The 23,732-nt window shown below is 38.6% G+C and overlaps 4 protein-coding genes and 1 long non-coding RNA gene across 6 annotated transcripts; 2 read left to right on the forward strand and 3 right to left on the reverse strand.

Annotated features, from left to right (window-relative positions):
• Window positions 1-2,152: 2,152 nt before the first annotated feature.
• On the forward strand, window positions 2,153-6,012 carry LOC103930231 (probable inactive receptor kinase At5g58300). 2 transcript variants are annotated; one of them, XM_048583477.1, is made up of 3 exons: window positions 2,153-2,434; window positions 3,697-5,023; window positions 5,190-6,012. In XM_048583477.1, the coding sequence occupies exons 2-3, from the start codon at window positions 3,769-3,771 to the stop codon at window positions 5,843-5,845; spliced, it is 1,911 nt and encodes a 636-aa protein (XP_048439434.1). In that variant the 5' UTR covers window positions 2,153-2,434; window positions 3,697-3,768; the 3' UTR covers window positions 5,846-6,012. The 2 variants fall into 2 exon arrangements, with proteins under 2 accessions (XP_048439434.1, XP_048439435.1); XM_048583478.1 differs by lacking the exon at window positions 2,153-2,434 and adding an exon at window positions 3,478-3,605.
• A 235-nt stretch (window positions 6,013-6,247) lies between these two features.
• Window positions 6,248-10,254, reverse strand: LOC103930230. Its single transcript, XM_048583479.1, has 16 exons — window positions 10,170-10,254; window positions 10,038-10,081; window positions 9,662-9,818; window positions 9,489-9,568; window positions 8,913-8,989; window positions 8,710-8,817; window positions 8,441-8,530; window positions 8,187-8,234; window positions 8,035-8,073; window positions 7,738-7,909; window positions 7,494-7,570; window positions 7,304-7,417; window positions 7,124-7,216; window positions 6,971-7,015; window positions 6,821-6,859; window positions 6,248-6,702 (listed from the first exon to the last, which is right to left on the reverse strand). Coding segments are annotated over exons 1-16 (1,401 nt in total). The 5' UTR covers window positions 10,172-10,254; the 3' UTR covers window positions 6,248-6,486.
• A 119-nt stretch (window positions 10,255-10,373) lies between these two features.
• LOC125476885 lies at window positions 10,374-11,566 on the reverse strand. Its single transcript, XR_007258100.1, has 2 exons — window positions 10,565-11,566; window positions 10,374-10,458 (listed from the first exon to the last, which is right to left on the reverse strand). It is a non-coding gene; the product is annotated as an uncharacterized LOC125476885 (long non-coding RNA).
• A 204-nt stretch (window positions 11,567-11,770) lies between these two features.
• On the reverse strand, window positions 11,771-19,209 carry LOC103930227 (myosin-9). Its single transcript, XM_009339517.3, is given in 14 exon segments — window positions 11,771-13,060; window positions 13,410-16,003; window positions 16,154-16,246; window positions 16,531-16,581; window positions 16,584-16,667; window positions 16,929-16,988; window positions 17,382-17,444; window positions 17,538-17,600; window positions 17,784-17,846; window positions 18,000-18,062; window positions 18,179-18,241; window positions 18,354-18,425; window positions 18,514-18,555; window positions 18,706-19,209. Coding segments are annotated over 13 exon segments (1,422 nt in total). The 5' UTR covers window positions 18,961-19,209; the 3' UTR covers window positions 11,771-13,060; window positions 13,410-15,553.
• A 1,237-nt stretch (window positions 19,210-20,446) lies between these two features.
• LOC103930228 (ubiquitin-conjugating enzyme E2 28) lies at window positions 20,447-22,244 on the forward strand. The gene is made up of 5 exons (XM_009339522.3): window positions 20,447-20,609; window positions 20,757-20,885; window positions 21,237-21,364; window positions 21,466-21,570; window positions 21,826-22,244. Exons 2-5 carry the CDS (start codon window positions 20,816-20,818, stop codon window positions 21,967-21,969), a joined length of 447 nt encoding a protein of 148 aa, XP_009337797.1. The 5' UTR covers window positions 20,447-20,609; window positions 20,757-20,815; the 3' UTR covers window positions 21,970-22,244.
• Window positions 22,245-23,732: the final 1,488 nt, after the last annotated feature.

A 23,732-nucleotide genomic window follows, 5' to 3' on the forward strand; every position in this document is an offset into this window, starting at 1 on the left:
AAAGCCCTTATGGAGCCATAGTTAATCGATCATGTCGTTACTGGTGCAAAGGGATGGGCACACTGTATAATACGGCTCAACTAGGGACTTAAGTGGGCCAAAATTGAAGACTCAAATTGTGGTTTGATTTAAAAGCCCAAAACTGAAGCTTTTGGAATTGTGGGTTTGTCTACAGGCTCATCTGGGCCAAAACAAGTTTTTGGATTTTTGAGAATTAGGTCAGCAGAATGGGCTAATAGGGGAGAATGATTAAAATTGAGGCGTTCAAATCTCTTAGTTTGTATGCTCCGGATATAGAAATCTCGAGTGAATCTCGATCCAAGGGAGAGGGAGAGTGAATGATGCATCTAACCAGGGTACTGATCAGGAGCATTCAACAGTCCACAGTAGCAAAGAAAGGAGTGGACCTCTTTTCTTTTGCCAGAATTTTATAAATAAATATGAAGGCAACTATTTGTTTTGCAATTTACCAAAATATGGAATGCATCGCCAGATCAGGAAATTAAGAGCACAGCAAAGAACCTTTCTTCTTATTTATTTCTTGAAAGAAAATTCAAGATTCAAAAAATGCATCATGCATGCCGTTGAATTAATTTTCTTTGATAATGCGATATTTTAAAATTATTCTAATTTATAAGTAAAAAAATTCAAACTTGAATACAAGAAGGCATTACAATTTATTAGCGAGCCGCCTATGTGTGAGTGGGTGAGTCTGAACCCGTTTATGCAACGTATTTGGAACCGCTCACTCATGCGTGAACATATGTTCGAAACACATCACTTATAATAAGAAACAAGAACAATAACTACTAATTCATCAGCTAAAACATTTTCGAAAAGTTGAAAATTAAGCTACGAGGGTTTTGTGAAAAATCTTGTGGGATTTTTAGTGTCATAATTCATAAACAAACGTAATGAACACACATGGCCTTTGGCAAAAGCCGCTGACCAAATTTCATTGCTTTTAATCAAGATTTTAGTGTATAATTCACTCTTCTCTCCTTTTAAATCTCAATGCTTAATTAAATTTAATAGTTCACAAGTCCTTTGCTTTTTCATGACAAATGACAGATATAACTTGGGGCATGTTTGGAAGTATATTTCAAAGGGGATGTTAATAAACGCATTTTTGGTAACTTCTCACACACTTATGTTAAATCTTGTCCTTTGTTTCCGTATGATTTATTCAGTTTGATAGTCAGAGATAAAAAGGGGTATATGAATCAATTAGGAGTGTTCATAGTTGTAAAAACACTTGGAATTTATTGATGTCCGGTTTGCACTATGTAGCAAATGTTTATATGCATAAACGATTTTGTTGAAAATACTTTTAGAAAGTAGAAACACGCTGAAATGTTTATTAAAAATTCAAAATTATTTATGAAAGATCACTTAAAAGTCCTTGCTTCTTATAAAAAAAATCCTTCTACAGTTCATAATCAACTTTTCAATTTCTTTTGTCAAACGTAACAAAAAACGTGAACGCTTTCAGTTATTAGAAAAGCGCTTTAAATCCATTGCCAAGAAAAATTCTTAAAAGCATCTCTAAACCAACAATTAGAGGGTAAAACGGAACTAATACAAAAAAAAAAAAAAAAGAGAAATGTACGTTTTTTTGGTGACTTGAGATCTGCGTGCCAAAATACCAATTAATCCTTTCCCTTAACCAACAATTAGGAGTGTTCATAGTTGTAAAAACACTTGGAAGTGTTAGAGATCTTTCATGAAACTCTTGGGATTTATTGATGCCCGGCTTGTACTACGTAGCAAATGTTTTTACGCATAAATGATTTTGTTAAAAGTACTTTTATTAGAAAGTAGAAACACGTCGATATGTTTATTAAAAATTCAAAGTTATTTATGAAATATCACTTGAAAGTTATTGCATCTTAATGAAAACCCCTTCTACAATTCATAATTAACTTTTAAATTTCTTCTATCAAATGTAACAAAAAACGCAAATGTTTTCAGTTGTTAGAAAAATATTTTAAATCTCTTGCCAAGAAGAATTCTTAAACGCACCTCTGAACCAACAAATGGAGGGTAAAACGGAACTATTTCAAAAAAAAAAAAGTGAAATGTACGTTTTTTTTGTGACTCGAGATCTGCGTGCCAAAAAACCAATTAATCCTTTCCCTTCACGAACAAGCATCATCAACCTGCACCCCTCTCTCTCTCTCTCTCTCTCTCTCTCTCTCTAATGAACGTTAGTCTCTGCGTTGCTGGCGAATCTGGGAACCCATCTTCTTACTTTTCACTCCTTTAATCCTTCAATCCTTTTTTTGCTGCGTGTTCTTGAAGAAATGCCGTTAAAGCACACCCACCAAAATTACTAAACACACTCACTGAGTCACTCTCTCACTTCTCCAAGCCTCCACATTTCCGGCTGGGTTCGAGCTCCGGCTTCGGATCGACTCGTTTTTCTGCTCCAACGGTCAGTCTTCTCTCCTCGTACTTCAATTTTTCTGGGGTTTTTATTTGAACTTGTTTAGCTCTTTCTGCTGGCATATATGCATTTATTTTTTTCAATTTTTGGAGAATTTAGTGGTAAAATTTGGTGTTTTTCTGGTCAAGCTGGGGTTTTGGAATCGAGGGGTTCGTGTAGAATCAAATGTTGGGTTCTGGGTAGTAAGTATTGTGGAAAACATAGGACAATTTGAGCTCCATTGACGACGAAATTTAGCCGTTAAATTCATGTATTTTACCCTGTTTCTCTGCTAATCTATGGCTAAGTAGTGACTTTGATGCATTTATGATGAACTTCACCGTGAAATTGAGCACTGGCTTCCGGGGGAAATAAATCCGATGTGCAGTGTTAATCTGAATAGCCAAGCTTAAACTACTATACCTTTATTTCTCTTGAGAAATAAACCGACTTCGTAAATGTTTTGTCGAATTTGTACCAGGCTGAAAAAACAAAGGATTAAGAAGCAAATTTGGCATTAGTCGAAAAAATCTGTGTTATTGTCCAATGCCATGTGAAGTATGATTGGCATTTCAAGTGTTGTGTGTGCCTTTCAGTTTCGGCATGTGATAACTTTACGTTTCATTGTTATGACATTAGTTTAGTTAGAGCTTTGCACGGTGTCTTTTTGTACGTATTTCTCATCGAGAACTAGTGGATGAACTTGAACTCCTACATTCAAACAACAAAGCCTTTTCCCACTAAGTGGGGTCGGCTATATGAATTTTAGAACCCTATTGTGCTTGGTTCTGTGTCATGTCTTTCGTTAGATCCAAGTACTCTAAGTCTTTTCTTAGAGTCTCTTCCAAAGTCTTCCTAGATTTTCCTCTAGCCCTTTGGCCCTGAACTTCCACACTCCTAATTCCATCAAGCAAAAAATATAAAAGCTGAAGGGGTATTCTTCCAGCATTTTGTGTGGTGTGCTCTAAGCCTTTCGCTTTCTTTTTGGCGAATAAAGATTTATACTTTCGCCTTTTGTTTTCTATTCTTTTGTTAAATGTCTTAGTGGTAAGTTTGTCTTTTAGATGATGTTGTGGTGAATGCTTTCTTGCCAGCCTTGAACTTACACATTTTGCACAAATATTCGATGGCATGGTAGGCCAAAAACGTGGCCCTCCCGATGTCAACGTTGTATAAACTAGTTATGTCTATGCCTGATCGAAAGATGTGGAAGTTGATTTCTTGGAGAAATCTTTAAGAGCACTGTTCTGAAAGCTTTGTTCTTTTTTCAGGGGAAGCAGAAAGATTGCTGAGATTACTCTCATAGTCCGACTTGCTAACGGATTTCTCAACGAGCAATACTGATGAAGCCACATCTATTTTGTGGGACGGTAATTCTCTTCCTTTTCCTTTGCCGAACGATAGCTGACATCGATTCAGACAAGCAAGCCCTTCTCGATTTTATTTCTTCTGTTCCTCATGGCCGAAGAGTTAACTGGGATCCTGCTAATCCAGTCTGCAAGTCTTGGGTTGGCATCACTTGTACCTTGGATGGCACCCGTGTGCTTTCTGTCCGACTTCCAGGTGCTAGACTGTTTGGTCCTATTCCAGCAAACACTCTTGGCAGGCTCGATGCCCTCATGATCCTTAGCCTTAGGTCTAATGGCCTCAGTGGGAATCTTCCATCTGATATTTTCTCACTTCCTTCCTTACGCTACATATACCTTCAAAACAATAATCTTACAGGTAATATTCCCTCTTCTCTGACTCCCAGTCTTATCTTTCTTGATTTGTCGTCCAACTCCATCACCGGCAACATTCCAGCCACAATCCAAAACTTTACGCGTCTCAGGGGGCTGAACCTCCAAAACAATTCCCTCACTGGACCTATTCCTGATATCAAAACTCCAAGGCTTATGCATTTGAATTTGAGCTACAACCAACTTAATGGTTCGATTCCTCTTTCCCTCAAAAAATTCCCCACTTCCTCCTTTGAAGGAAACTTGAAGTTATGCGGCTCACCACTAAACCATTGTTCTTCGATCACTCCCTCGCCTTCTCCATCCCCCAATCTTCCACCAACAGCCCCCTTGAAATCAAAAAATGGATCAAAGAGGAAACTTAGTATAAAGGCTATCATCGCCATTGCAAGTGGTGGTTTTGCAGTGTTGTTTCTCTCAGTTCTGGTGATAGTGCTATGCTGTTTGAAGAAAAAAGACAGCCAAGGCAGTGCTGTAGTGAAAACAAAAGGCGAACAGCCAAAAGAGGACTTTGGAAGTGGGGTGCAAGAGGCAGAGAAGAACAAGCTGGTTTTCTTTGAAGGCTCTTCTTATAACTTTGATCTTGAGGATCTGCTAAGAGCTTCGGCTGAAGTCCTAGGAAAGGGGAGTTATGGGACTACTTATAAGGCCATCTTGGAGGAGGGAACAACGGTGGTGGTGAAAAGGATGAAAGAAGTGGTGGTCGGGAAAAGAGAGTTCGAACAGCAAATGGAGAATGCCGGGAGGATTAGTCAGCACTCAAATGTTGTGCCTCTTCGAGCTTATTACTACTCCAAAGATGAGAAACTCCTGGTATATGACTACATTCCAGCTGGTAGCTTCTCAGCATTATTGCACGGTATGCCCCTTTTTCGTCGTGCTTTTTGATGGTAGACTACAAAGTTTCGTTCACGGGCAAAGTATTGCTCTAATTGTGCTCAAAGCTGTAACAACGATATGCTTCGCAAGGTAAACGTATGAATTTTCCGTCAGAAATGAAGTCCTTCACCTCTCGTATTTTACAGGAAACAGGGAAAGCGGACAGCATCCACCAGACTGGGAAACCAGATTAAATATCTCTCTTGGATGTGCCAAGGGCCTTGCCCACATCCATTCAGCCAGTGGAGGGAAATTCATCCATGGCAACGTCAAATCCTCCAATGTCCTCCTCATGCAGGACCTCACCGGCAGCATCTCAGATTTCGGCCTAGCTCCTCTCATGAACTTTACAGCTATCCCTTCCAGAAGCGTGGGCTACCGAGCTCCCGAGGTTATTGAAACTAAGAAGTCCTTTCAAAAATCCGATGTTTATAGTTTTGGTGTAATGCTCCTTGAGATGCTGACTGGCAAAGCACCATTACAATCACCTGGGCGCGACGATGTTGTTGATCTTCCAAGATGGGTCCAGTCTGTTGTTCGAGAGGAATGGACAGCCGAGGTGTTTGACGTGGAGCTAATGAGGTGTGAAAATATCGAAGAGGAGTTGGTACAAATGCTTCAAATAGCAATGACTTGCGTGGCAACGGTGCCAGACATGAGACCTACCATGGAGGAAGTTGTTAGGATGATCGAGGACATCCGGCCACCGGATTCTGAGAACCGATCATCGTCAGAAGACAAGTCCAAGGCCTCGAGTATCCAGACCCCACAACGGCCAGCCTCGCCGTACCTGCCGGAATGAGCAAAGCTGTTATATACCAACATTTGCATGTTTGTTTGTAGCGTTCCATTGTAAAAGCTTAGCCTTTTTTCAACCAAGTTTTTCCAAACAAATGTGGCTCCGACCGATTAAGTGGTTATTTATCAATTGTAAACGTGATTTGTTTGTACTGAAAAATTGTTCGGACAGAGAGACGAGTCGTGCTGGTTTGTTTCTGATATTTGTAGTTTGTCCATACCACTCATCTATGGCGTAGACCACATTGCAGACGATGGCTAGCAAATAAACATACGAAATTCCAATCGGAACTATTCCGCAACCGCCCCGCCCCGTCCCCCATCTAAAAGAGGCTCTGGTGAGTGCTAGCTCAACTGCGGCGTGGATTGCACCAAACAGCCATAGCATATAACAAAACACATATGGTAGACGGAAAAATATTTCACACCCAATTTTTGTTTGCCCGCAAACGACTACAGCCAACCGTCCCTTGGTTTCTTTAAGGATTAAAACAAAATTAAGAAAGAGATGGTGTTCGTGAATTTACTTGAGTGGCCTAAAATTTGAAAGGAGAGACTCCGCTTCGCTTGTTTTTTCCAACAGGCAATGCATCACTTCTCTATACTTTCTTTTTCTGAGTGGCCTAAAATTTGAGTGCACCAAACTCAAAAGGAGTTACCTGTTTTTTCCCTCAGGCAATACATCACTTCTCTATACTTTCTTTTTCTGGACTTCTTAATTTCCCGGTGTTCCGTCACACATGCATGCTCCCTGCCATGAACAATGTAGCCTTCAACCAGAGTCCTCGCCATCTCCAACCCATCATCTCGCCCCGAGATACCAACAACATCAGCTCGCCCCAACAGAAGAACAGTGTGACCCTGTTATTCATTTACAAAAATAATGAAATGATCAGTAATTCACAATTCTCAGTTCGCCGTTGGGAAAAAGAGTAAACCCAACCCCCTAACAACCCAAATCACAGCTGACAACACTTACAACGTGACGAACAGTCGTGTCTGTCAAGTCAGAAAGATCCTACATCAAAATTGTATTGTCAAAGATTAGAGTAAAAGCAAACTGAAAGAGTACGTATGTACAAACTTATACATATTTTACATCAGCATTATAATCTTCTGTTTTATTCACCTTATCAGCGGCCATAAATTTCACCAACCGTTGTTTGTGCTCGTCCTGCAAACAGTAGATAAAAGCTCTTCATATTAACCACCAGACACTAATCAACTCTAAACCTTATTTCCAAAATCAAACCAAACTAAGGAGAGTTTATAATATACCGACCTCCTTGATCCCAAACCTTGAGCACAGACCACCTTCTTGATGCCCAATCCTCATGAAGATATGTTGCCTGCGACCGTTCATAATTTCTATAGCCTGAAACCAAAATGTTGTGAGCCCAGCAGGAAGTAGCTCACATTAACAGTCAGCTCAGTTCCCACAAAGAAATAACAAGTAGCATACAAGTGAAGCTGGAATACTAGCGCCTCCTAGTAGTTCAAGAAGAATCCTGGCCCTGAGAAAAAGCTCTGGGTCCTTAGTCTTCACGGTTTTGGAGGTTGTCATGGAACGATCAGCCTGAGGGAAACATATGTGATGCATCAAACGATGCCCAGCAGTCGGGCCTTGAAATCAAACAATGCATCAAACATACCATTTTCAGATCGCTTAAGATGCCGTGCTCATCTAAAGAAGACTTGACCATAGGCCAAGCATCTTGCACAAACCAGGCTGCACAAAATAAATGCAAAAGCTCGTGAGAAGGCATCAGTTCAAGCCTGCATCCAGTACGATTTCAAAATCTCAACTTAAAAAAAATCAAATTACAGGTCCATTTTACCAAAGATTGAGAACCATTTAGGAAAAGCAAATGAATAATAAGGAAGAGATGACGCTACCGTTACGTCTGATACAACTTTTGCAGCGACTCTTAGCAGTCTCATTTGATAGTTTGTGTGCAATTGTCACCATAAAGTTTGCAGGATCAACATTGTAAACAAGGAAGCCTTCCACTACCATCCTCAGCATCTCCAAACCATCATATGTACCAACAGCAGTAAGGCCGTGCTTCTAATCATTCATTTCCTAAAATTTAAATCGTAAATTCTCACGTCAACTGAAGGTGATTAGGCCCCCAAAAAAAAAAAAAAAAAAAAACTTAAACCATAAAAACATAAAAGGTAGCAACAACTTACGTGTAGAAAAAATTTACACTGCATCTTCTCGGCTATTTCCTGAATCCAAATTATATTGCAAAATATATAAGAGAAAAAGCTAGCAGAACGAATTAATAGAACAGGTAGCATAATTTAAAGCCATATATAATTTGCGAGTGGGAAGCATGCACCTTCATTCTGGGGCCCTTCAGCCATTCCTGCCATTTCAAACTTACCTCCTGCACAAAGTATGTTATAGATTAAAACCCACTAAAAATTAATCTTATAATATCCAAATTAAGGCTCAAAGACCTCATTGAAAAGCTTTAATTGCCAAATTACAATGCTAATATTGAAAGGCCTGCATCAAAGCTCTCAGTAGCTTAAAAAATTGATTACGGAAGTTTAATAAGATATTACATTGCCATAAATTATATCTACCCACCTCTTCACAACCAAATTTCATGCAAAGACCACCTTCATTCCAAAGCCTAAGGTTAACATGTTGCTGACTTCCATCAATTATCTGTAATATCTGAAATCAAAATGTCACACACTAAAAAAAATCAGAAAACATATATAAAATGGTTAAAAACGATTTTTCGAAACTAAAATATCATCTTTTGTTTAAAAAAAAAAGATAAATTGAAATCAGGTTTACATAAAGCTTGTAAACATGCTCGAATCATCTCAAGAATGAATACAAAATCCTACCACTTCTGGGTCCACAGTGCTCTTGGCCATGAGTTCAAGAATTTGAGAAGCCTTGTCAATAATACGTTGGTCCCCACTGATTACTGAAACCGTCGTGGATTTGTTGTCCTGACGATAATATGAAAGAAAAATCATTAATTGATCAAAAGCAGGTTCCAGAAAGATTAATGACTTGCACTCATATTTCATCGTGATATATATACCACGTCTACTGTCCAGGTTATTACTTGCTCTTCCAAAGACGATTCCAACTGCGGCCTGTACACATCTAGGCTATTTGCTGCCCAGAAAAAACAACAACAAAGGCTTATAACTGGGTAAGTATCTGTTGTTTCAAATAATTGGAGTTGCAACAAGTAAAAAAAAACTAACGCATGCAATAAGTCCTCGCGGAAAATTAAACAAAAGCAACACAAAGAATTGCAGGACGAGTATCTTGCCGAGTCAAAAGAATCGTTACAGCTGCATTAAAGCACAAAAAAATTGTAATTTTTTTTTCTTACGTTGTAAAATTGGACAAGGCACTTGCAGTCAGTAACTAGAGGTATCTGACAAATCAATATGTAAAGAAGATAGTTTTTATACACAGAAAAATGGTTGTGTGTATCGTAACTGCGACCCAGCCGGAACACTTCATGGTTAAAAATATCATGTCCACAACTAAAGACTACTTTGGCTTGAGTACGATCTCAGAATCACGCTTAAATTTTGAAAAAGGAAAAAAAAAAAAAAAAAGTAATAATTCATCTTTCCTACATCAGAAAGAAGGAGAAAGGTACCAATATCCTCAGAGATAGGAAGGGACTTAGACCAGGAGATGTCCTGCCACTTGTCGGGGTTGTCAAGTTTGTTGTTCCATCTGTTATTTGAGTTAAGAAGATTTCAGTTGATGCTACTTACAGTTAAAAAGGAAAGGTGATTCTGGTATAGAAAGGGAAGAACAACGGCTTACAGTTTAGTAAGGAAAGGCCCAAACTTATCATTTAAACCGGGTTCAAGGTGCTTAATGATGTAGGCAGGATGGTAACCCGAGTTCAAGCAGAGTGACATAAGTTCATCGACGGCCTTTAAAGGCCGAATATAATCCCCCACGGCAGTGAAAGAGCATTCCTGCGCACTCTCAGATAGACGTGTTAGAAAATGGCTAGAAAGGAGAAGGAAGCTAGCAGCTAAACAACATAAAGAAAAAAAAGTGGGGACTTACTGTAACATAAATGATACAGCGAGACAGCTCGTAAATGTGCTGCAAATATCAGTAGAGTTATAGATACTTTGCATTAAGGATTGTCTAAATTAATCTCGAAAACAGTAAAGCTACAGAGATGTACCTTTGAGAGGCCACGAGAAGTTGGCGCTGCTTCTCAAATTCCTCCTGGAGAAAGTATAGGTATTGGGGATATGTGGTTAACAAAATAGTGATCAGTGAGAGAAAAATGAAAGGAAACTTGCCAAATACTCACATTGTTCACCAAGGAGCCATAAGAGGATCCAAACCCAATCTCGTAATGGATATGTAACCTAAGGCCATTCACTATTTCGATTGCCTGAAATCAGAACCATGGGTTGACGTATCAGAAAACTGTTGAAACAAAAGGCTCGCGGGCTAACAAGTCAGATGAAAAATGGTAATTGAAGTACCAAAGAAGGTGGCAGATTTGTTTTTGCCAAAAGTTTAACAAAATGCCACGCAGAAAATGGGAACTTAGTATGATCATCCCCAATTGCGACGGCTGTTACGCAACTCTTGTCCTGAATGAATAGAATTTGAAATGCAACAAGTTCGTATCAGAAACATGAAAAATATGCAATAATTTATGACACTTGAGCAGAGAGAAAGCGAAAGAGAGCAACTGACCAGATCCAATTTGGCCTGAAAGCCAAAGCGCTCAAAAGCCAATTGAACCCTCGGCCAAGCAGCTTGCAACCATTCCACTGTACAAAACAATGGAGATACAGAATGTTACAAATCTTCTTCAAAATAAAAAAAATAAATATTAATTACCATTAGTTTCTGGTGAGAATTTTTCAGTGAATGGGCCTCGTTCGCTTGGAACTAGTGGTTCATGTAGTGGATGATCATGTTCGCCCGTGCCCATGTCAGCATCTGAGCACTCGCTCGTGTCATCTTCGCTTGGATCATCGGCGTTCCCGGCTTCGTCCGAAACTGCCGGTGTTGCTGTTTCGTTCTCCGGGAACGGGAGCAGAATGGCGCCAGAATCTGGTCCGCGGTCACCTGGTGGTGAGCGGGCTCGGTCGGGGAAGCCCTTAAATAGGACCGGATAGCCTCCATATGGAACCGGACACCCTCTGCATGGGACCGGAGAGCATTACGGCGCCACTGATTGTCTGCCATGGCCGGAGATTTCGGATTTGAATCAATGCCACGCCCTTTACCTCTCGATTGTGCTTTTGTTCAGCTTCGAAACCCTACACCCTAGGGATTCGATTGAGATTGAGAGGGATGACTCAACGACGGTTTGTTTTCTGTCAACGAGGGCACGTACAAACTACTCAGATCCCCTCGGGATCAATCCCGTGGGATCCTCCCGACGAATTGATCTCATCCGTTGATTGTTGGTTAGATTTCCTGGATTTGGTGAAATTTCTTTTTTTCTTTTTGCAAATTTTGTAGCAATTCTAGAATTTTGAGGGTTCAATTTTGGATTTCAATGCCTCAATTTCCTTAAGGCATTAGGTGTAATTCTAGGTTTTCAATGTCATGATTCTTAGTCTGATTCTCATCAAACGCTTCACTAATTCAGTCTAACACAGTTCATAAAACTAATTTAATCTAAGATAGCCCGTTGCAGCAAACACATGGACTATTTATCACTTCAGAATTTAAAGTTAATTCTTGGGCTAATGAGGTATCAAAATTTCAAGCAAGAGTTGGCACAAATGCTTCAAATAGCAAATGACTTGGGTGGCAAGGGTGCCGGATATGAGACCTACCATGGAAGAAGAAGTTAGGAACAGGATGATCGAGGAAATCCGATATCCTGAGAACAGACCATCATCACTTTTCAGACGATGGCAAGAATTTAAAAAGACCAAACTCCCGTAATTGAAAAGCAAATTCTATTGCCAAAAACGTACAAACCTGCTGCAAAAAACACACAGCTTACAAGTATTTCTTCAACACAAGTTACATTTTTTGATACTCTGACAATGTAAATGGCCAAAATAAAGGCCCGGCTTTAATCTCCAGAAGAATCGTATTTCTTACTTCCACAAAAATCTGAGGAAATCATGCCCCCAAACATATCTAGCAACATATGACATTAACCAAAAAGGAGCACCAATCGGCGGATCTTCTATGAGTGGCACACCAGCATTTTTGTCATTCTTGAGAGACACCTCCAGATTCCCGACTTCATTCTCATGCAACGGTATTTGAACTATTTCACTAATCTCATCAGAGACACGGCATCAATGACACTGGCAGTTTCAGGAGGCATAACGGTTGTATTAGATTCTGTTGTTGAAGCGAGTTCAACTGTGAGGCTCCGTCGTTCAAGTTCACTATACAACTCATTTACCAAGGATAGAGTAAAAGATATGTCAGACAACCAGTCAGCCCATCAAAATCTTATAGTAATATATAAAACCTAATCACAGGTGTCTCAATGTATAACACGACTGTACACATTACTCCTATAGAAACTACGGGAGGGAAGCAGCTTTTCAACTTCTCAACAAGCTCTGCATTTTCTGCAACTAATTTCTCAACCAGTGAACATGCTGCTTCAACCTGAGAGTTCAATTCCTCACATTTCAGAGCATGCTACATTAACACAAAGTCAGACACATTTTTCGTCATTTGACAAGTAATATGTCAAGAAAGCAATGATAGAGAAAGAGATCGTTGTCAGATTTTTTATATTTAAAATATTTCTCAGCAAAACTGATAGATTTATCGCTCATAGGAGTTCATAAAAGTTTCCAAACACCATTGTAAGAATTTGTTCTCTGGGAAACATAAACACTCGGCAAACTTAGTATCCCTTAGCCAATGATGGAGTAGAGTAGACACACTCAAGATACTTATTTTGAAACTGCAAAAACGAGATATGTTTTCCATCAGCTGTTCGTTTTCTCGTACAAGATTATTCCTGGATTGTTCCAATTCCGACACCTGCCCAGCTTTGGTTTTAAATTCCATATCAAAAGAAAATACAGAGATTTTATGTGAGCTAATTGCGAACAGAACTTAGGATGAGCATGCAACAAGGACAATGGTCTGACTCGATTCAAACCTATCATACAGGATCTATGATAGGTTTACCTTTTCCTGGAAGCTTATGATACTCGATTCATCTACTAGCCGACCAATTTTCTCCACGAATCCAACCTGCAACAAACACAGCATTACCGACCAATTCCTCTAATTTGCAACTCAACACTGACTTGAGACACTAGTTTTATATGCGAAGCCATACAGGTACCTCACCAGATTAACATTCAATTTTTTATCAACCCAACCCAACCTTTGGAGCGAAATGCGGAAAAAGGAAAAGAAAAAAAATCCATGGATCTCGACCCATTTCATTACAATTTTTTGTTTATATGATGAGGAGTAGGGGGAATCGTAGAGCTGTTCATCCCTGACGAGGAACAGTCTGGTTCCACTCTTCTGGTGGTTTGAGGGTCATGGTGTTGTGCCTGACATTATCACAGTGGCAAAGGTTAAAAAACATCACCTGGGCTGCTACTATCAATTGTCCAGGCCAGCAGCAGCAGCGGGACTTCCATCATCATCGTCTTTACGCTGTTTCTTATTTTCAGGAAAAAGCAAATCCCTAGTCTGCCGCCTCCTGGAACCCTTTCTCTCTCTCGATCCATTCCCAATCCCCAAGATCTGATGCAAGAACTCCAGGAGGGTCTTCATGGCTCCCGAGACTCCCGACTCTCTCGACTCCAGGAGGCGCATGAGGCCGAGCACCATTATTCCAACTACTCCGACTCGCAGCAGTGCCTTGAGACGCTGGATTGACAAGACGCCGAGCACCATTATTCCAAAAAAGAGCGGTCCTCCAAGAAAGAAAAAAGAGAAAAAGAAAAAAGTCAGGGCTCATGATGATGCTGGTCCTGAAAGTAAGAAACAGCGTAAAGAGGATGATGATGGAGGTCCCGCTGCTGGCCTGGCCAATTGAAAGTAGCTGCCCAGGTGATGTTTTTTAACCTTTGCTATTGTGACAATGTCAAGCACAACACCATGACACTCAAACCACCAGAAGAGCGGAACCAGACTGTTCCTCGTCAGGGATGAACAACTCTACGATTCCTCCTACTCCCCGTCACATAAACAAAAAGTTGTAATGAAATGGGTCGGGATCCATGGATTTTATTTTTTCTTCCCTTTTTCCGCATTTCGCTTCAAGGGTTGGGTTGGGTTGAGTTGGTAAAAAATTGAATGTTAATTTGGTGAGGTACCTGTATGGCTTCGCATATAAAACCAGCAACATGTCCAGAATTCCAACGTCTATGAGATCTCGGAACTTTGAACAATCAGGCTGAAGAAAACTGGCCAAAAAGGCACCACCAAGTGTCCCTAAAGGCTTTTTAAGGATTTCTGTCGACTTCCTTGGCGATTTTGATGGATTTTTAAACAAGTATAAAGTCAAATCACCATATGTGCCGACATAATCAAATCACCGTACAATCAAATGTACCGATATCCTGCTTTTTAAAACATTATAATTAATTTATTAAAGGTAGTCTTAAAGAAACAATACTGTTTATTTTTAAGGACATTTTTAGCCTAAAAAGTCATCCCTGGTTTCCGAGTGCTTGATATGATTGAGGTCCACCGTGTCTTTGCCCACATCCAGATCCGGATGCATCAGGGACTGAGAGATTGAATCTGGAGGTCTTTGGCCGCTGATTTTTGCCCACATCTAGATCCGGATGCATCAGGGACTGACAGAAAGAGAAGAGAGACTGTCTGTGAAGGTGGGAGAGAGCGCCGTGGCAAAATTCCACCGGAGAAGAGAGAGCGCCGGATGCATCTAGATCCAGATTTGTATGCGCAGAGAGAGAGAGGCTAGCAGATGGGGTTGGAGTAAATGGTGATACAAGTTTAGTCTATTATGTTTATGGGTAAACTGTCGTTTACCCCCTCAACTAGTATGTTTCTCCCAGTTTGCCCCTGAATTAGTTTTTTGCCAATTTACTCCCTAAACGTTATTGCATTTGCCAATTTACACCTTACTGTTAGTTTTGAAACGTCCAACCGATTTTCCGTTAAATATGCATGTGCCAAGTACATGTTCTGTTGTTCACCTATTACTGATTTTATTTTTTATATTTTTATTTCTAAACAAACGATATTATTTACAATAAAAGAGTGGAAGAATATGCTAAACCTCATAATAGATTAACAATAATATAGTTTAAATTCATCATTAGCGAAAATTGAACCTAAAACCTTTCACTTACAAAAAAAAAAAAGAATTGATTTGATTAAGACTAAAAGTTTTGGTGAGAAGTTCGGCTAATTATAAGAATTTAGAAGACAATCGGCTAAAATGAAAATGTAGGAGAGAAATAAGGAGATTGACAAATATTTTTTTTTTTGTAATCACGAGCGCTACCCGCCCTAAAAGTAGAATTCAGTGTATAAAAGAAGGTGCGGTTGATGAGCTAAGTGTTGTCCTGTTGCGAAAAACACGCAGCTTACAAGTATTTCTTCAACACAAGTTACAGTTTCTGATACTTTAACAATGTAAATGGCCAAAGTAAAGGCCTGTCTCTAATCTCTAAAAGAATAGTATTTCTTACTTCGACAAAAATCTCAGGAAATTATGCCCCTGCTCACTGGCGAGGTAGAAGCTAATAACTAGACTTAAGTAGATCCCTTGTTAACCAAGTCAGCACCGCTAACATATCTAGCAACATATGACATCAACCGGAAAGGAGCACCGATCAGGGGAGCTTCTGCAAGCGGCACACCGGCATTTTTGTCATTCTCGAGAGACACCTCTAGATTTCTGACTTCATTCTCATCCAACGGAATTTGAACAATTTCACTAACTTCATCGGATACTGGCAGTTCTGGAACTAAAGCAGCATGTTCAGAATCCACGTTACCATTACTATGCATCTCCTGTTTGATTGGAACACCTTTTGGGGAATCAAGCTTCTCGTCTGATGTCGACATATCCTCAGTGGATACAGACACGGGATCAATGACACTGGCAGCTTCAGGAGGTACAACTGGTGTATTAGATTCTGTTGTTGAAGTAAATTCAACTGTGAGGCTCCGTCGGTTAAGTTCACCATACAACTCATTCACCTAGGATAGAGTAAAAGATATATCAGACAACTAGTCAGCCCATCAAAATCTTATAGTAATAGCTAAAATCTAATCGCAGGTGTCTCAATGTATAACACGGACTGTACGCATTACTCCCATAGAAACCACGGGAGGGAAGCAGGCTTTCACCTTCTCAACAAGCTCTGCATTCTCTGCAACTAATTTCTCAACTAGTGAACATGTTGCTTCAACCTGAGAGTTCAATTCCTCATGTTCCGAAGCCTGCTACATTAACACAAAGTCAGATATATGTTTCGTCCTTTGACAAGTAATATGTCAAGAAAGCAATAATAGAAAGAAAAAAAGCCCTTTGTCAGATATTTTATTTTTCAAAAATTTCCAGCAAAACTGACAAATTTATTGCTCATAGTAGTTAATAAAATTTTCCAAACACCATTGTAAGAATTCGTTCTTTGAGAAACATAACTCCCGCAAACTTAGTATCCCTTATTATGAATAAAGCTACTGATAAAATTTGGTCATCAGGTAAGCAAATAGGAGCAAACCTTTGCAAGTTCGTCTGATGCTGGAGTAGAGTAGACACTCTCAAGATTCTTAATTTGCAACTGCAACTAGAAATGTTTTCCATCAGCTGTTGATTTTCTTGTACAAGATTATTCCTGGATTGTTCCAATTCCGACACCTGCCCAACTTTGGTTTTAATTTCCATATCAGAAGAAAATACAAAGATTTTATGTGAACTACTTGTGAACAGAAATTAGAGCACGCAAAAAGGAATACGGTCTGCCTTGAATCAAACCTATCATACAGGTTCTAAGAAAGCACAGCAATAGTCAAACTACTCTGTACTCAAACAAGTAGGTATGCATGTGGACAACTGAGATAAAAAGCAATTTAATTTGAATCCATCCAGTTGATTGGTTGGGTCAATACAGCTACATACCTGTGCTCGTAATCTAGCAATATCGTCATTCAGAGTTGCTAACGTTCCCTTAAACGAATCCTATAAGAGCCAAATGTTATGTGAATCTAAGTCTCTAATATAAAATGATAAGAGAAAGATTAAGTAAGGGAATTGTTATTAGCACTCCAAAATCTCATTCTACACTCCGAACTTTCTATATTAGGAAAGAAAAATACACTTGTGAGGAGTGTAGAACGAGAATTTTGGAGTGCCAATAACACTTACCTAAGTAAAAAGGAATATTAAGTAACAAAAGAGTTTCAGAAGATGAAACCACGCTGGTGTATATTTCAAATTTCATTTATTTCTTTACTTTTACAGACATGGAAATTACATTCCGACAAATTTTCAGGTGCAAATAGCAATAAACTCATTGGCCAAATATTTGTCACCTACAATTTACATTTAAGACTTATTAGAGTATTTGAGTACCTCCTTTAGAGTCCAGGTCTCTCTATCTCCCTCTAGATGTTTAACCTTTTCCTGTAAGCTTGTCTGTCAAACAATGCAAAACAGGAGTGAAGTCAATCAAGGAAGGCCAAACAGAGTATTAGTTATGCGGTTACAATAAAGGAGGGCGGCTCTAACCTTTTCCGAATGCAAAGTGCCTTTTTCATCTACTAACCAACCAATTTTGTCCTCTAATCCAACCTGCAACAAACACAGCATTACCAACCTATTCCTCTAGTTTGCAATCTTGTTTACAATAATGTTGTACCAAACACTAGAAAAAGCATAATTATGTGCATTCTGGTGAAGAAAAAAACATAGAGGTGCACTTGCTTTGAGAGATGACCATAATTCAAAAGAGCCCTATGATGCAACTCATATCACCTCTTTCTGAAGCCACAAAACTTTTTCGCTCTGTAAATGTTCATTTTCCATCTGTAGAACAGCCTGTAAAACATCCAATTAGGCCCACAGTCTTCAAAATGCATGCAGAACAAGCATACATTTGCAATATATAATGTGATAGAGCACAATCATAAACACAGATATGGACTAACTCTTTGTCAGCTAATTGTCTTGAGTAAATATAGATGACATTACCTCTTTCTGTATATGTGAATCCGTTTCTTCCCGCATTTTCTTAATTGTATCATGCAATGTTGCCTGAGTAAATCATACACAGGCAAAAGGAATGGTCATCAAGAACCATACCAGATAAGAAAAGGTTTCAACTGCTCTCTCTCAGTCCAACATCTTAAATCAAAAGTAAAATGCAGTACCTCTTTCTGTATACGCGAATCATTCTCATTCTGTAATTGTTTAATAGTAACCCCTAATGTAGCCTGAAAATATGAAATAACATAAAAAGTTTAAACTTTAAACCCAATGAATGACGATAAATGACCCTAATCTTCGGTCCACGGTTCATAAAGTTCAGATTTTCATTATGTTTACCTCCTTCTGTATGTATACGTCCTTTTCGATTTGTAATTGTTTGATTGTTTCTTCTAATGTATCCTGTAAAAACTAGGGTCATTTTCTGCTCAAGACGAAAACTTTCGTAACAAAATTGAAATATAAACTCTGTTGTAAGGTAATCCATCTTCATACTAACCTCTCTTTGGAGCCATTTTTTCTCAGATTCAGCTAATAATCTCTGCAAAAGTAAAAATTAATTCAAAAAACGCAAAATTCACAAAACGCAATGCACAATCAGCTGGTGATTGATCCAATCCAAATTCAAAAGGTTTAGTGATAAACATCAATCACTAATCCTAATCAGTAGATTAATGAAATAGAAGCTTACAGATTCCGTGCCATTGCTCTCATGCCTCTTCCCATTCACATATCCGTCTCCGTCTCGCACAGCATCGGAACGAGCACCCGCACAGGCCTCTGAAACCTGGCCATTGCCGACGGACGAGGCATCGTCGGAATGAACATCTCCGGCTGCCTGAGAAACTTGTCCGTTGCCGGAAACAGAAACATCGTCGGTGGCCTCGCCCTGCTTGTTCTTCTTCTTCTTGTTCCTCTTCTTCTTCTTCTTCTTATCGTCCTCCATTGTTAGGCTCACAAAATGCTCCGCCTCCTTCTCTGCCGCCACCGGAGAATGAAATCGAATCGTACGGATAGACCCGAATCCGGATCCGACTTGTTGCTGTTGTATTTTTACTTCACTGAGATTTTGCCGATTGGATGTTGTTTTTGTCTTTAAGAAAGGATGCCGGGAAGGGCCTTCTTTGCGTTCTTTTATAATTTCTTGTACGTTTTTCGCGTGTTCCTATTATTTTGGAAAGTTCTTCCATGCTAATAGAGTTTGGTACGTGCGATGAGACGGAACGCAGTGGATGAAATGCACTCGTTTCACATTTGGTGTGTCAAAGACAGTGGGACACACTGTCTTACGAAACAAATTTTGGTTAAATTTCCAGTTCCACTTCCTCCTGGAACACAAAATTATAAAATTTTAAGACAAAAATGCAGAACCTCCGTTTCATTCCGTTCCAACCTGCGCGTACCAAGCATGACACAGAACCTCCATTTCATTTCATTCTGTTCCGTCCCATCCCTTCTCGTTCTGTTCCATCCCGTCTGCGTACCAAACGGTACCTAAATGCATGCTATCGATGTTGGATAATTTGGATTGGTTTGGATTTATTGTTTTTACTTTGGTCTGGATTATCTAATGCTCACAGTATTTAATATTACGTAGCATTGAAGTTAAACTCATTATTCTAATGAAATTGTATTCAATGGTCGGTTTCGTTTATTGAGAACTTCACTTTGGTGCCTATTATTGTATTTGTCACTTCTTCCTTGTTTATGTTAGAATCGTTAGTCCAATCAATCAAATGGGGTAAATTAATTAAATTTTGAAATGAACAATTTAATCATTTGAGATGTATTTCTTTTATATATGGTTTAATACGTTAGCAGATAAAGTATTAAGTTTCTGCTCATACGAGTTTAAAACTGTCATCTTTCATAAATTAACCTAGCAGTTTCGAACCCTTTTCATCTACTTAATAATATAAAATCAAACTCATCATTTATAAAACTCGACCTTAAAATTTCTCATTTTTAATACAACTAAATAATAATGTAATGGCAGCTCAGTTGACGGATTAAATTAAAATAAAAGCAAAATGGAATTACAAGGAAACAAAATATAACAAAAAATTATACATATCAAAGTGGAAATCAAGTAAACTAGAAGTAGCCTCAAATAAAAAGGTCCATGCTTATTCCTTTCTCCGGCTTCATTTCATCAAGTCGACCAACCCAAATTTAATCCAAATAATTATTGGGTCGCCCAAAAATTTCCTAGTTGGATAAGTCGATGCAAATTAGGTGAGCCGCAGTCCAAACCGCCGACGCCCCTAATTTTCACACCAAAATTAAAAATTTTAAATTAGAAAGCCGCCGTAAATAACGGTTACAAATATAAAAAAAAAAAATTTAAAAAAAGAGAAGGAAAAAGTAACGGATAAGAAAGATGGAGAAGAGTTTTCATAGACGGTGAAAACACGGTGTATAAAAAGCGTTGAAAAGGAAGTCCACAGAGTCTCTGAGTTCTTGTTCGGAAAAAAATCAGGGGGTCTCAATCGAAACGGGCGATCGGCGGTAGCGGAAGCTTTTGTGGGCGGAGCTCCGGATCGCTGTTTCATACCCGTTTCCCTCTGCTGCGGATATTTCTGTCCGATCTCTCTGGTATTTGATTGATGGAAACTTGGAAATTGTTTTTATTTGATCTGATGATGGTTTGATTTCGAATTGCGAAGTTTTTTTTTTTTTCGGGTTTTGATGATTTGGGTGTGGAAATTATTGGGTTTGATCTTAAATTGTTTGATTTTACAGATTTTCGGATCCTGGGTTGCGAGTTCTGAGTTGTGATCTGTGAGCGATTGGGATTCGTCATGGCGTCGAAACGCATCTTGAAAGAGCTCAAGGATTTGCAGAAGGATCCTCCAACTTCTTGCAGCGCAGGTACTTTTAATTGAGTTTTAAGTTTTAATTTGTGCAGTTTTGTTACGATTTTGCACTTAAAGTTCAAAGCTTTTCTTATTTTGTTATGGTAAATTGATGATTAGTATAGAGATGTGGTTCTCGGCGCGAAGTTTATTTTCAAAATTTATAATTGCAGAAACTTTGTTATGATTTAAGATTCAAAAGTTCAAGACTTTGTTACTTTGTTATGATAAATTGATGATTACCATAGAGATGCGGCTGTCAATGCTTGTCGATTTCGATGATTTGTGGGAATGGTTGATATAATTATCGATTATATGATTACCCAAGTGGATATTGACCTAAAATTCATTGTTAATTTTGTATTAGGTCCTGTGGCTGAGGACATGTTTCATTGGCAAGCAACGATTATGGGACCTCCTGATAGCCCATACGCAGGAGGTGTATTCCTGGTCACCATTCATTTCCCTCCAGATTATCCTTTCAAGCCCCCCAAGGTAAATTGTACAATCTTATGTGAAAAATTCGGTCCTGCTTTGTTGTGATGTCGGTCTGGTAATTGTTTGTTCGACAAGGATAATGGGATTTCGTGTTTCAGGTTGCATTTAGGACTAAGGTCTTCCACCCGAATATCAATAGCAATGGAAGCATTTGCCTTGATATCCTGAAAGAGCAATGGAGCCCAGCACTTACTATCTCTAAGGTTTGTCTTTTTCGGACTAAGTTTATGTTTGTTTGACTTCATTTTCTTGTAATATTTCCTTGAATCCTGCATAACATTGTTTTTGTCTTTGTACTCTGGTTTTATCTGGAATTGGTATACACGCTGCCTTGATGCTTCACAGAGTTCTCATAGTTTTTTATATCAGCCACGACTTCTTAGTCTTCCTTTATATTTCTAAAAATTTCCCTGAGATGGTTAGGATTGTATTCACCAAGCCCATTTTGCATTAACCAGGTATTGCTCTCAATCTGCTCATTGTTGACTGACCCAAATCCCGATGACCCTCTCGTGCCGGAGATCGCACACATGTACAAAACTGATCGAGCCAAGTACGAATCCACCGCACGTAGCTGGACTCAGAAGTATTCAATGGGTTGAAGATGTTTTTTCCAGATTTAGAGTTTAGTTTTGGGAGGGACAGGTATGGGGCCTTTCAATTTAGGAAGAACAGACCGTTGTTCTTCCTCTGTTGTTCCTTCCAGATTTCTAGACAGAAACTTAGTTTTCAAGTTTTAATTCCATCGACTAAGGAATCGGTGTTGATTTTTCATCTCCATTTCTTGTTGTATCTTAAAAGACTGAGAAATACAGAAATCCAACGAACTGCTATGTTTGCTGTTTTATTCATCCAATAAATTGATCTGTTATTGCAACTTTGATTTGCAAATTAACTTGCCGATTGCTTCATCTTGCATGTTGTATTTTGAGAACTGGTTTTGTATGTACTTCACGGTCGGAGGCGGCTATCATCACCGTCTTCCAACCATTCTTCCGGCGAAGTAATACACTTGTGCAGCTTTACTCGGTGTTGCGATATTTGGTAATTTGGTAACATGCTTCCTAATATTTTAATTTGGACGGTTTGGTTAAAAATTAGACATGCAACTAGGCCTAGCAAACGGATGTATTTGTCGTGTTCGTGTCATATCAGTTATCTTAACGGATTTTGTCGTGTCGAATCTGTTATCTTAACAAGTAATCAAGGAACGATTTGATTTGATAACGGGTCGTGTCGTGCGACGATCATATCTTGAAATTCAAGAAATTTCATAAATGATGATACAACACTATATTTCCAATCTATATTTCCAATTGTTGAATATTTACTTATTTAGAATTAGAGATGAATAATAGAAAAAATCAAGATGAGTTATCAATGAGGAGAGAGAATAAGTATGTTGTACTTGTAGACCAATTAGGGATGGACAAATACTCATTGGTTATGGGTAACCGTGATTATCCGTCCATTTACGGTTACGGTTATAGGTAATCGTTTAGATAAATAAACGGTAATGGGTATAACCATTTACCCGTGAAATTTAAACGGGCAATTATAGGTATTACCCACGGTTATAAACGGGTACCCATTTAACCGTTTATTTTAATATACGTAAAACTTAAAAAAAAAAAAAAATTAGTTTCTAACTAGGTTTAGTATCCCGAGATATATTTGATAGAATGAGCTAATATTTAATATATGTGATTGAATGTGCTAAAGCATTAGAGTGTTCGACAATTTTGTTTTGGAATCTTTTGGAGTTTTGACCAATTCAAGATAATGATTACTTTGAGCATTTAGAAACATGTTATTATCAGATGATGCGTACCTATATATATTATTAGAGTTGTTAGAGATTGAATTGAAACAGGAGCCATATATTATTCTGTTTATTTTCTTCATTGGTATCAGATAAGAGAAATAAACGTAGAGATGGACAAATGAAAAAACCATGATTAATATTACTTTCTGCTTTTCATCTTTTTATGCTACCCATATGATATAAGCATATGTCTCTTTTAATGCATGTAAAAGGCTTACACACCAAAACAATAAAAACCAAACTTCTACTATTTAAGCAATATAATTTTGACTTCTATTCTTCCACTTTCCACCCTTAGCCATATGTGGCTGTTTTCTTTACGTGGGCATTCACACCAATTTCATAACATAAATCATTATTTGAGTATTTATAGTCTCAATAACTATTAATGTTAGTGAGAAACAATTCAAGAATTAATTACAAAAAACAAAAAGGCACAACTTTGTATTACTTGTAGGGCAAGTAACCCCATTATTTTTTTTTAAAAGGTACAAGGTACAGAGAAATATCATCACAGTAATTCCCAAGCCTATCTTTTCT

This window comes from the organism of the source record quoted next, unplaced genomic scaffold (genome assembly GCF_019419815.1).
Source record: "Pyrus x bretschneideri cultivar Hongxiangsu unplaced genomic scaffold, Pyrus_bretschneideri_v1 Contig2, whole genome shotgun sequence".
In the NCBI taxonomy this organism is placed as follows: domain Eukaryota; kingdom Viridiplantae; phylum Streptophyta; class Magnoliopsida; order Rosales; family Rosaceae; genus Pyrus; species Pyrus x bretschneideri.

Coding starts and splice junctions, on each gene's coding strand:
- LOC103930231 (XM_048583477.1), top strand. CDS start 3,769: ATGAAGCCACATCTATTTTGTGGGACGGTAATTCTCTTCCTTTTCCTT. Junction 5,024..5,189: donor CTTCTCAGCATTATTGCACG/GTATGCCCCTTT, acceptor CGTATTTTACAG/GAAACAGGGAAAGCGGACAG.
- LOC103930230 (XM_048583479.1), bottom strand. Junction 8,818..8,912: donor TAACCTGGACAGTAGACGTG/GTATATATATCA, acceptor TATTATCGTCAG/GACAACAAATCCACGACGGT. Junction 6,703..6,820: donor ACACGACTGTTCGTCACGTT/GTAAGTGTTGTC, acceptor AATGAATAACAG/GGTCACACTGTTCTTCTGTT.
- LOC103930228 (XM_009339522.3), top strand. CDS start 20,816: ATGGCGTCGAAACGCATCTTGAAAGAGCTCAAGGATTTGCAGAAGGAT. Junction 20,886..21,236: donor TCCAACTTCTTGCAGCGCAG/GTACTTTTAATT, acceptor ATTTTGTATTAG/GTCCTGTGGCTGAGGACATG. Junction 21,365..21,465: donor ATCCTTTCAAGCCCCCCAAG/GTAAATTGTACA, acceptor TTCGTGTTTCAG/GTTGCATTTAGGACTAAGGT.